At 41.0% G+C, this 12,143-nt stretch overlaps 1 protein-coding gene across 2 annotated transcripts; it reads right to left on the bottom strand.

The window, feature by feature from the left end:
- Positions 1 to 253: 253 nt before the first annotated feature.
- On the bottom strand, positions 254 to 10,615 carry LOC144060826 (putative ribonuclease ZC3H12C). 2 transcript variants are annotated; one of them, XM_077580695.1, is made up of 6 exons: positions 10,413 to 10,615; positions 5,236 to 5,936; positions 4,902 to 5,041; positions 4,595 to 4,829; positions 4,407 to 4,513; positions 254 to 4,127 (listed from the first exon to the last, which is right to left on the bottom strand). In XM_077580695.1, exons 2-6 carry the CDS (start codon positions 5,856 to 5,858, stop codon positions 2,812 to 2,814), a joined length of 2,421 nt encoding a protein of 806 aa, XP_077436821.1. In that variant the 5' UTR covers positions 5,859 to 5,936; positions 10,413 to 10,615; the 3' UTR covers positions 254 to 2,811. The 2 variants fall into 2 exon arrangements, with proteins under 2 accessions (XP_077436821.1, XP_077436820.1); XM_077580694.1 differs by lacking the exon at positions 10,413 to 10,615 and adding an exon at positions 7,503 to 7,611.
- Between the last annotated feature and the right edge of the window lie 1,528 nt (positions 10,616 to 12,143).

A 12,143-nucleotide genomic window follows, 5' to 3' on the forward strand; every position in this document is an offset into this window, starting at 1 on the left:
TTAGCCCTGACTAAAGCTACATTTTGCCTTTTGAATTACTTCAAAATCACCAGGCAAGGTCAGAAATGCAAATATGACTATGCCGTTATTAGCTCTTTAACCAAAATGTCATTGCTAGCAAGCTAGGCTAGTGAGGTTAGCTGTGTGCTGCATATCATCAGACGACATGTTAGCCACAAATGCTACATTCACTTCTATCTTGATTTGTTTGGAGGGGTACAACAGTAACTGGACCAAACTAAACGAGTTGAACACAAGCAATTGTTTTTATTACTTATTTTCGACATGACAAACAAAAATCAATTTGCGGCTGTACGAAATTTTTACTCCATTGGCGGCAGTACAAGCAAAATAAAGCCTGGTTGGCACGTTTTAAAGCATTCTGGAAAAGATGGCTACTAATATTTGGCATTATTGAAGGAGAAAAACATTCAAATCCATTTTGCCTTTGACGTTTGTCTCCATCCTAAACAAAAGCAATTAGTAATTAAAAAAATAAAATTGCTCATTGATCAAAAGCCAATTTTACGAGATATCGTTAAAAGCCGCAATTACAACATTGTGATATTTTCCACCTCCTCCCGAATGTAAACAACAATCAACAATAAAACATTTTGGTTTATGTAGATGAAAGCCATTTTTGTGTTAAAGCACAATTGCGAAGCTGTTCTTGATCAAGCATTTTGTCTTTGATGTTTCACAAGACAATTTGGCATTGTCTTGTTTCTTACTGCACGTGCCATCTCATCTTTGATGTTTTGCATTTAATGTTAACAAAATGCAAGACGTCACATTGCCTTTGTTTCCTAACCACAAGATAATGTCATGGCATTATCTTTGATGTTTCCTAATCGCAAAATGACAATTTTACATCTTACAACAGGACATCAAGTTGTCTCTGATGTTTAATTACAAAATTTCATTTTCTCCACAAAATTTGTCTCTGATGTTTTTTGACAAAAAAAATTGACGCTTCCTAATTACAACATGACATAATTTTGTCTTTGATAACAATCAAACATCAGAAGTTTCCTAATTCCGTGACCTCATTTTGTCTTTTGATGTTTCCAAATTAGGACGTATCATTTTGTCTTTGATGGCTCGCCTTGTGTTCAATCCATGTAATACAACAAATGTATCAGAATCAAGTTACATCAACTGGGATTTTTTTAAACTTTTTTTTTTTTTCGATTTTTTTTTTTATGTTTTTCCTACAAACAACTTACTTGATAACACCATTTACTTAACCATATGTATCTGTCACCCACTTGTGCCTGACACAAAGAAAATTAACATCTTCTCAGATGAACATCATTATAGAAAAATAAGTTAGTGGGAATGTTGACAGGAGGGGGAAAAAAAACATTGTAGAGATGACGAAAGTTTGTCACAAATACACAAAAGATTTCTTATATTCTCATATAAAAACGTATATTTCGTCTTTAGGATACAATTTGTATCAACAAGGAAGAGGCAGGAACATACGCCAACCAGGCACTAGTTTATCCACATTTGCTGCGGCAATTCTTTTTGATAATTCATAAAAACTTCACACTATGACTAGAAGTGCTTTGACGAGAAAGAAGACCAGTTTCAAATACTGTCAGGCTAATGAAGATCGGAAATTTGAGGTAAATCTGACGCGCAAAAAGTAAACCATAAAATTACAATTATTTCTTTTAACTGGCTTGCCATTGATTAAAATGAACTTTGACCCAGTAGAATGAGCATCAAAAAGTGGCAGTCAAGTCTGGCTTCTGATCAAGTCCGCATAGCCCCCCAAAAATTTTTCAAGTTTTAAATTAATAAGCATTCAAGTTGCTAATTGGCATTGCGCCGTATCAAGAAGCGATTTTTGTGCTCAGCAATGAAAAAAATACTCCGGAACTAGCAACTTCATCTCAGAACGAGAACATTAGTTCCAGAAACGTGATTGGAACAATTTATTTACGGAAATTACCAAGAGCCAAAACGTTTCTGGAAGTTTTAGGATTGAATTACAAATTAAGAAATCTCTTCACGGTTATTCCAAAACCATGTAATGCTTCATAAATGAACCCAAAGCTTTAGGTTAAAAATACAAATAATTCTAAAAAAAAAATTGCGTTAACAAATCAGTCAAGTGGATCATGCAGGTGCTCTCCGTTTCACTTCCCTTTTTCGGGGGGAAATCCACACTGATGGAAAAAACACACGCACAAATAGTCAGAGGTAGGCTGTGTTATCTCTCGTAATACCCTGATATGATTGCCCGGAAAAAAATGCAAGAACACAAGAACCAAAAGTGCCCAAATCATAATAATAATAATAATATAAATAACTTAAAATAGAATAAATAACTTAAAAATGCACCGTTACCCTTAAAAGCCTGGACTCACAAATTATATTATCAAAAATGTAAATGGCTTCACTTTACAAAACCCCAAAAGTTCCCATCTTAAGTGCTAGTATAGCATATTTACGTAAGTATTTATATGTACTGCTAAAGATCGCACTCATGGAACAAGAAACTTGGCCCCAGGACTGGATACTAGGCCCCAGATCTCAAACTTTGCAACAGTTCTGTTAATGTTGCCATAGAGTTACAAATTTTGCCCCTTGACTTGTAACTGTGGCCCCTGAACAAGAACTTTGCCCAAAAACCCGGGACTTTGAGGTCTTGGTGTTCACTTTTGCGCAAAAATTGCCACTTTATCACTTAAGTTAAAGAGAGACCACCATACAAAGGAAGATACGAAGTATAGAGAACATTCTAAACCGTGGGAACCTTGGGAGTCTTTTGGATTTGCAGATTTGGGTTTCAAAAGCTGTTCATGAACTACCCTGAGATTTTTCCAACAATATGGCAGCAGCCAGCTCCTGTGCGTCTATCACGCTCGGGTTCCGGCTCATCACCACCCTCACCAAATCGGTCGGGAAAATTCCGCAGAGGTTAATGAACACCCTCTCCCGCCGGTCTTGGTACTGAGCCCCGGAGGAGGACTCGCCCTGGAGCAGGGACTGCGGTCTTGTTCGGAGAGGGGACGGAAAGGTTGTCTGTGGTGAGACTGCAAGTCCCCGTGGTGATGAATGTCTGCTTGCCCATGGAGAGGACCAGACTTTCTCGGAAGCCTCTGGAAGATCCTGGATGGGGAAGAGATCGTAACAAGGTCTGGGGGGCTGTTGGTAGTGCTGTTCCCAGTTCATTTGCATTTGTTGTTGCTCAGAATAGTTCCACCGGGCAGGGAACGATGACCCTTGGTGGTACCCTCTTGAGTCCTGGACTGGATCCTCTTGCCAAAGGGAACTCGCCAGAAAGGAGCACTGAGAAAAGGTGGATGTTTGTGACGGATGAAGCGAAGGACCCAGACATTCTCCTGAATATCTTCTCAGAAGTGGTAGGTGTGTCGGCGAAATTTGAGCGGAGAGGGACGGGAAAGCATTTTCTTTCACATTGAAATCCAGTCGTCTAACTCCTGGTGAAGTGTGCTGGCTCAGACCGGGGGGAGTTCGGTTTATGGGTCGGCTATACTGGTTGGAGCAGGGGTGCGGATGATAGTGGCGGAGGTGGCGGTGGTGGCACACTGGCCTGTCATCCAAAATCAGATCTGGGGAGAAGGACTCGGAGCGGCCTTCACTGCTGCATTCGGACGGTAGATGCCTGGCTCGGCGATCCGCCGGGTAGAAGCGCTCAGGACTCTGCGGAGTAGGAAGGCTCAGGATGGGCGAGGTCTTCAGTAGGGAGTTGTAGCCCAACACCGGAGACTTTGATCGATAAAAACTTTGACTCTGTCCTTTGGATCCTTGATAATCCCAACCATCTGGATTTCCTGAGAAAGGCAACCTCTCTGGTATGGGCTGCCCGACGACACTTCTACCAGTTCCCCTGCGTTCTTCTACTTTGGACTGCACCCTGAGCGTGTCCTCCAGGAGCTCGGTGAGAGACCTTGCTGTTTTCTTTGGGGTTACCCGGCCAGACTCGGACGGCGTTTGGCTCCTGGCCGTCAGGGTGTCTTCATTCTGGCCTTTGGGAGCCGCAGAGGACATTTTAGCGCTGGCTCGGAGCTCGTCGGCTACTGAACGCTGAGGCTGGCTGCCACGTTCTGGGTGGTAGAACTTGCACTTGTGACCGTACGTACACTTCTTACCTAAGAAAGAACACAGGCAAAGAGTTGTGATCAAAAATACTTTTTGGGGATAAGTTATTGGTATACAAAGAGTTGGGGTTCCGGAGTTCTTGCACTACAATCAGGTGGGAATTTAAACCACTGAGTAATCAATTTCTTACTTTTTCACAATCACTGGGTTATCCACCGCTTATCCTTAATTCATCGTTGGACCCACTACCCGTTGCTTTCAGTGAAGCTCTAACTTATTGCAGAGTGCTAAATTCGACGCATCAACTAATTGGTTCAGAAACGTTTTACCATAAGGACATGGCTGTTTCCTGTGTTCTGGAATGACCGCTCGCTTCCTCAGGAAGTTCTCCAAGCTGGGTCCGTGCCGTCCAAGCGGGTCATCTGGTGGCATGAATCTAATGACAGTAGATGGATGAGTTCAAAAATAATCAGCCCCCTCACTTATGGGAATTGGAAGGACACAAGAAAGCATTTACTTGTCATTGACAAAGGAGTACATCAGAAGCCGTTCGTCAATGAACTTCTTCCACTCCGGCTTCTCGTTGGCCAGGTCGCGGTAGTTGTCGTTGGAGACGATGATGCCGTCCGACTCGTAGGCCAACTTGACGATGAAGCGGTCGTCATAGCAGACCACCCGCCGTCCCTGCACGCGACGGGATGGCGTAAAAACCAGGATCTTGTCCTTCTCCAGTTGCCGCAGGACGTCCTGGTCTGTAGAAAAGAAAGTTTGTCATTTTGAAAGGTTTGAGGATGGTTTATCAAAACTCTGGTGTGTAGGGTTACCTGTGATGAGAGCATCCGGACGGGATTGCTCCTTCCTCCAGGCGGGGACAAAAACCGTGATGTCACTGTGGCCTTGCTCCAAGAACCAATCAACTGCCAGCTGGATGCCTTGACAGGAGAAGACCTCCTTGTTGCCGTGACTGAAGCAGACAGAGGGACGTGGGTGTCAATGATTTGCTAGACTTTACATCACAGGATAGCACTAATGATGTCTTCAGTAAAAGTGCAGAAGTTGTTGTTGGGACTTAAGGCTTGTGCCATTTAGAGTCGCCACATTAAATCACTCACATGATGTATTTGGCACAAAAAAGCCTGATAGCAAATGGAACCTCACCTCATGGCCACGTTACTTCCGTCCACGACAACCGGCCGAAGGTTGTCCTTGTCCTCCAGGAGTTTGGACGAACACAGCAGCCTGCAGGAATCCACCAAGGAATATCCAGAAGAGGGCAAAAGAGAATGAGAGCCTCCCGCGTCTCTCTGTGGCACCACCGGGTCCGCCTTGGTTCCCAGTTTGACCAGTTCCCCGAGGATGTCATTGATAAGTGCGGCCGGGCCCAGTTTTTGCAGCACCAGCAACACCAGTTCTTCCGAGTAGCCCAGCTTCAGAGCAAATTCCACTTTGGTGCGGCAGTCGTTGGTTGTCTGCGGGTTCTCCGCCTGGTCCAGCCCAGTCGGGGAGTCCCGATTTTCCGCCTGGGTGCAAGCGTTGTGGTGTCGCTCATCCTCGCTGTCTCCGCTCTCCTCTGAGAAAAAACTACTGAAGCTAGCGCTGCTGCTATCCAAGCTATTGGTGCTGTCACTAAGGCCAGAGCCTCTGGAACCCGACACCGGTGTGGACGAAACCTTGCCAGCGTCCTTTGGGTTGCTCGGGCCATCCACGTGGAGGTAGTCCAGATCCAGCCCCGGGCTGAGGATGTGGCCTGTCCCATCCTCCACATGGTCCCTCAGGCCCATGAAGCCGCCTCACACATCCAGACCCGGGCGTTGGCGAGCAGTCTCGATTAAGCGGGACTCTTTTTTTTATAGTCTTACCTTAAAGAAAGAAAAAAAGGGAGGGGGGGTTCATTCAGTCCGCAACATTTATTTTGGGAGGTTTCTGCCGGGCTGGTTTACAGTAAGATGTTTTTAATCAAAACGCGACCATGCTGTGCATTTAGGAATCCCAATCTCTTAAAAGTCCCCCCCCCACCCGATTTAAGGAAGCGTCCCTCAGTTATCCTGGAGGCCTAAATCACCACGGCGACGCCAAACAGTCTCATCACACCAGGATTATGTATTTTCCAGATGATGAGCGGATTAAAAAGCGGAATGCGCGCAAAGAGAGTCACAAAGGCTCCTTTGATTGAAGGAACCTCAAGTGGCATTTTTGATGCCCGTCGCTCACTTGCTGAATTGTCATGCAAATGAGCAAACAAACAAAAACACACAAAGACGATGGAAAGGTATGTATTTGTGTGCGTGTGTGGAAATGCCCACTTGAAGCCTTTTGACCACTGTGACAAACTGACAACTTTAGTATTAACTCTTTGACTGCCAGACGTTTTCAGAAAAGGGATGCCGTGGGTGCCAGCCGATTTAAGCATTTTGACTGATCTTTCAAGGTCCACAGAAAATGATGTGTTTGGACTATGGAAACACACATACTGCCAAATGATAGATGAAGATTGAACTTTCATCTTTCATCAGAAAAAAAAGTTTGTTTCTACCTTATTCCGTTTTTCAGTAATCAACAATAGAAAATGGTTAGTTTCACCTCTGTTTTGGAAAAAAACGTCTTTTAACGTCTTTGGCACCCCTCCATAGGATTTTACTAAACGTTATTTAACGTTTTTGGCAGTCAAAGAGTTAAGATTTCTAGGTGGACGCGTCCTTTTGGCCCAATCCTCTGCACGCCCCTGGTTTGAAACTCTTCTTTGAGATCCTAACCCAAGATTAAAACCCAGATGTGGGAAATCCAGGTCCAGAGTTTAAAAACCCTGCCACAGTTTGGTTTTAGCTACGGGTGCTTGCACTCAACCAGCAAGTCATTTCAATTTGAAAACCTAACCCAAGTTTAAAATCCTAATTTGAAACCCCAACTCTAGTTTAAACCCTACTTTGAACCTCTAACCATAGTTTGAAACCTAATTTGAAACCCTAATTTTGACAATTTGAAACAGTGACGCTGATTTTAAAACCCTAATATGAAAATCCTACCTCTAGTTTAAAACCCTCATTTCAAACCGTTATTGTAGTTTTAAAACCCTACTTTGAACCCCAAACCTTGTTTAAAACACGATTTTGAAACCCTAACACTACTATGGAGAATACATTTTGAAACTTTGAAGTCACATTCTGACGGTAGTCCGATCACTCCACTGTTATAAAGCATAGATTGTGACTTCAAAACCTTAACCCAATTAAAACCATATGATCAAACCATAACGTTTGAGTTTCGAACTCTCAACCTAGCTCAAAAACCCCATTTGAAACCGTAACACATGTTTAAATAAAAAAAAAACAGTAATAACCGAATAGTAACCTTTACGACAAAGTGTGTTTGTGTGTGTTTGTGTGTGTTTGTGTAGCGGGGGGGTTATAAGTGTGTCTGGCTTGCACCTTTTGAGCAAAGCAGCTGCCAGCCAATCTGTCCTTCTGTGACACAAAGTATTGTTCCCGACAATCCGCACAGACGGAGATTTTTTTTTTTTTTAAACCTCCCCCACTGTCTCTCTCACACACACACACACACACACACACACACACACACACGATTATCAGACATTGCAGCTGCCAGTCTGAGGTTTTAACCATATTGTTCATATTAGTATTTTCCAGAATGTATAACGGCTTTATTCTATATTTTATTTATAATTATTTGCACCATTATTAATAGTCAAGCAATAATAATAAAAAAAATGTAAGCAATAATAAATAATTTTCTTATTATTCATTTATGATAATTAAGAAACTTGTTTTTAGGTGTGAATTGGAGGATCTCCCATGCTAGAGCAGACCTTGAATGTATCTCAGATGTTTTTACTCTATTACCTTTGTTAAGTACAGTTCAGTCATTTAGGACGGAAGGATAAAAAGTCAGAACGTTCAAACGATGTCATGTGATGTTGCAGTGGCCTAAATGCAGTTCCGTAATTCCAATTTAATTGATTAACCGTTTCAGACTTTCAAACTGTTCAATTCAATTTGAATAAATTAAAAATAAACATGATTTTTCGTTATTAAAACAATTTTACACAAAAATAATAAAATATTACTCAAGTTAACAATTGCATGTTTTATAATTAAATAATTTTACAAAAAAAATACAAAAAGTAGCAACAAGTTTTTTTTTAAAATGAGCATGAAATACACTTGCCTTATTAAACAGTTGCGCATGCAATACAAAGATAGGACTATAATCAAAAATCTAAAATATTTTTACGACATAAATGATGAATTAGTTATAATTGAATAAATGGTAAACATTTGACTCTTGAAGAACATTCATGCCTACTGCGCTACTGCATTGCAACAATGGTGGTACGTTGAGAATTTTTCACAATGTTGTGGAAAAGTTTGCAGTACTTCAATTTACACACAATCAACTCACAAAATAACACATCTGCTGACTAATATCCAGTCGGGTTTGGGGGGTGCGGGGGCTGCACCTCATGCCTCTACAGCAAGCAGATGCCTCCTCAGCCAGTGACCTTCCTTGGGGGGCGGGGAGGTTGCCCCCCTTTGCCCCCCTCCCCTGAGGCCTGGAAAAGCCTCCACACGGCGCTCGGGTGCCGGCCGGGTGGCTGCCAGGGCTGGGGGGTGGGGGGGTCGCCGTGGGAGTGGTCCGTTGGGGTTTGATAGTACAAAAGCGGTGCAGAGAGGGGGAGGGGCAACAGATGCCTACTGAGGACACACTTTGAAAGCATCCTGCAACTGGTGGTGCCCCCCCCCCGCACCCCCCTCCAACCAGAGATGCATGTTACCAGTGTGTGTGCACGTGCACTCACTTTCACCTCTGACGCGCGCGCGCGCACACACATATGTCTGGTTGCCGGAAGACCACCTGACACCCCCCACCTCACCGCAGCCTCCCCAGTCCTAGTCCTGAAAGCTGTTCCTAATATTTTGACCAGTTTCTGTCATGACGAGGCAAGTCAACAGTCACATGACAAACTTCCTCATTCTGCTGTGTCATCCATTTTTGAAAATTGATATTAATATTTTGGATGTAATTGACGGATTTTTCTGGAGGACACGTCATTTGTGAGACTGCGTGAAAAAAGTTGTGTATTAACATCAGATGACATAAACAAAAATTGAACGTATACTATATGTTATTTATGTAAAATAATACCCAACCATTAAAAAAATAAATACATTTTGTTAAGTTAGAATATTGTAGAAAATGATTTTTTTTTTTATCCAAAATATGAGCAAACATTTCACTAAGCAACTGCTGTTAAATTTCTATATTATTTTTTTATTATTATTGTTAGGTAGCCTATTATAATAAAAATGTTCAATTTGGGGTTTTGTTTGCTGTAAGCTGTCATCAAAATAAAAATAATATCAAGTCAAATATTTGACTATGTTTGCGCTGAATCTGTCTACACAATGTGTTGGACTTTTTGAATTAGGCTGGTGAAATAAATGAAGCTTTTGACATGATTCAATTTTATTGAGATGGCAACTGCCGGCAAAAAAAAAAATCCAAGTAATATCATTTTTTTTTAAATACACTTCTACTGTGTTTGTGTGTGTTTTTTTTATTTATACTTTTAATATCTTATATTAAAAAAAAATCCTGAAATTTTTGATTTGGAGGGGGTTGCAGGGGGATCATAGCAAACGACATGTAGATTTTTTTTGTTATATAATAATTTTAATATTCATTGTATATAAATTTTTAGCGTGATTTTTGTGAAGGTTTAACCATTAACAGATGACGGGGAAAGTTAAATATATGCATATGAAATATATGCAAAATTGTTTATTACATTTTCAACACTTTAACTGCATCATCTTCCTTAAAAAAAAAAAAGTATTTAATACATTTTTTTTTCTAATATTTTTAGGGAGGTAGACCATTCATATATCATTTAAAAAAAAAAAAAGCATATATGTTAAGATTTTTTATCATGCACTGATTTTTTTTTAAATAGTACAGTAGATCTATATACAACACAGGTTATTTGTAGAGGAGGTCAGAAAAAATAATTTCATTTATCCATTTAAAAAAAGACATTACTTTATCCATAATTAATTTGATATCTATTTTAGTAATTGTCAGGTGTAAGTGCGACAAATAATGCATATGACGAAAAATAAAATATTACAGGACCTTTGCCTTTCCTTCGTAGACCACAATTTGCCCAAAATCAACTTGAAAACATTCAAAGTAAAATATCGGTTTTTTTTTTAAATATTTTGTTTTTTGTTTTTTCTGTGTCACTTCTTACAGTGTACTTCCTTGTAATCCGACTGTCATCCAAATGTACAACAATGACTTTTTGTGAAGAAGAGACTTACCTCACAGAAGGACCTCCTAAATCCTTGTTCTCCTTTTATTTATTTGGGAAGTGGAATTTCCCCTCAAGCGTGTCTTGTAGGTACACGCTGTCGCCGCTGGAAAAAAATCACAATGTCCACTGGAGAAACGAGTCGGATCTTCCTTCCTTTGCGGCAGTTCACCTTCTAGTGAGAGCTGTCCTCTCTCCTCCATGGACCACAAACACTAACTTATCCCCCTTTTTTTTTGTCTCCGCCCCCATGAACACACATACAATTGGAGGGGGAGGAAAGTGTGTGTGTGTGTGTGTGTTGGGGGGGGGGGGGGTTAGAAAGGAAGGTCTTCAGTAAGCAGCTGCATGTACGCACACATACTCAATTAGCAGAAGAATTTTTCAAAATGGCAATTCAAAAATACCCAAGCCCGTTTTTAAACATTTTCACTGAGGGGTGTCCTCACTTTTGTTGCTGGTGATTTTGACAGTAATGGCTGTAGTCGAGTTATTTTGTGGGGACCGGAAGTTGACACTGCTGCACGCCAACTACATTTGCACCCGGGACGTTGTAAATTATCTATTGCTCAGTCAAGCTGTCATTTTAGGTCACATTTGAATGTTCTTGGCTGTTAAAAAAAAATTGAAAAGTTCACCAGTGGAAAGCAAAGCCCCCAAAAAAGCACATTATGAAACACTTTCATTTAAAGTTAAATTGTGCTTTTTAACATTGTTAGCTGTCATACAAATAAAAAAAAGTAGTTAACTCATTCACTGGCAGCCATTTTCACTGAAGCAACCCCATTCACTCCTGGCTGTTTTATTGGATTTTGACTATTTTGCCAGGCCCATAGAATACTTTGTTATATTGCTATAAAAACATGAAACCTACCAAAAGAAAGATTAGAGTCTCTTCTTTAATCAGGAAAAAAAGTATATTTCTATCTGTTTCCATTTTGTAGCAATTAGCATTAGAACATAGCTAAGTTTCATCATTATTCACAAATTGGTTTAGAACTGTGAGTAAATGAGCTTTTTTCCAACATGACCCTGGTTGATCTCTTATACTCTGCTGCCACCTGCCGGCTGTTTGTGTAATAACTACCATTGCTTCAACCGTTCTTTGGCATTGAGAGGCTGCATCAAAGCCTTCTGTATGCTCTAGCATTTAAAAAAACATATAAATACGTCTTTGGGACACTTAAAACATTTAAAATTGAACATTTATATATTTTTGGTAGCAAATGAGTTAAGTATAGAGTTACATAATTTAAAAAAAAAATGTATACAGAGTATTATGTTCATAAAACAGTACCTTGTATCTCAGTTGTTTGTTTTTGTTAGCGTTAGCCTTCTTATGCTGAGCAGCCATGACAAGAGAATCTTATTTTCCCTGAAAAGTCAACATCCACACGGAGGGAATTTGGACATTCCGCACACACAAACATAATTGGCTATGCACATACACACAAGCGCCCCCACCCCCATCTCCGAGCAGAGTGACTCTTTAATTGGGGCTCAGCTGACAGGTTCTCTCCTCAGGGAGCGTGCGTGCGTGCGTGCGTGCGTGCGTGCGCGCGCGTGTGTGTGCGTGGACCATCTGCTTGCCGAACAGGTGTCCCGCTTGCCTCCATAAAATGGAGCCTCAATGTTTGCGCTGCTCGTAAAAGACTGGAAAAGAGCTTTTCCACCAGGTATCTCAAACATTCTTTTGTCCGATTACTACCACATTGGAAGCAACAATTCAAGGCGGAAAAGT

The sequence above is a fragment of the Vanacampus margaritifer genome, chromosome 11, assembly GCF_051991255.1.
Source record: "Vanacampus margaritifer isolate UIUO_Vmar chromosome 11, RoL_Vmar_1.0, whole genome shotgun sequence".
Classification (NCBI taxonomy): Eukaryota; Metazoa; Chordata; class Actinopteri; order Syngnathiformes; family Syngnathidae; genus Vanacampus; species Vanacampus margaritifer.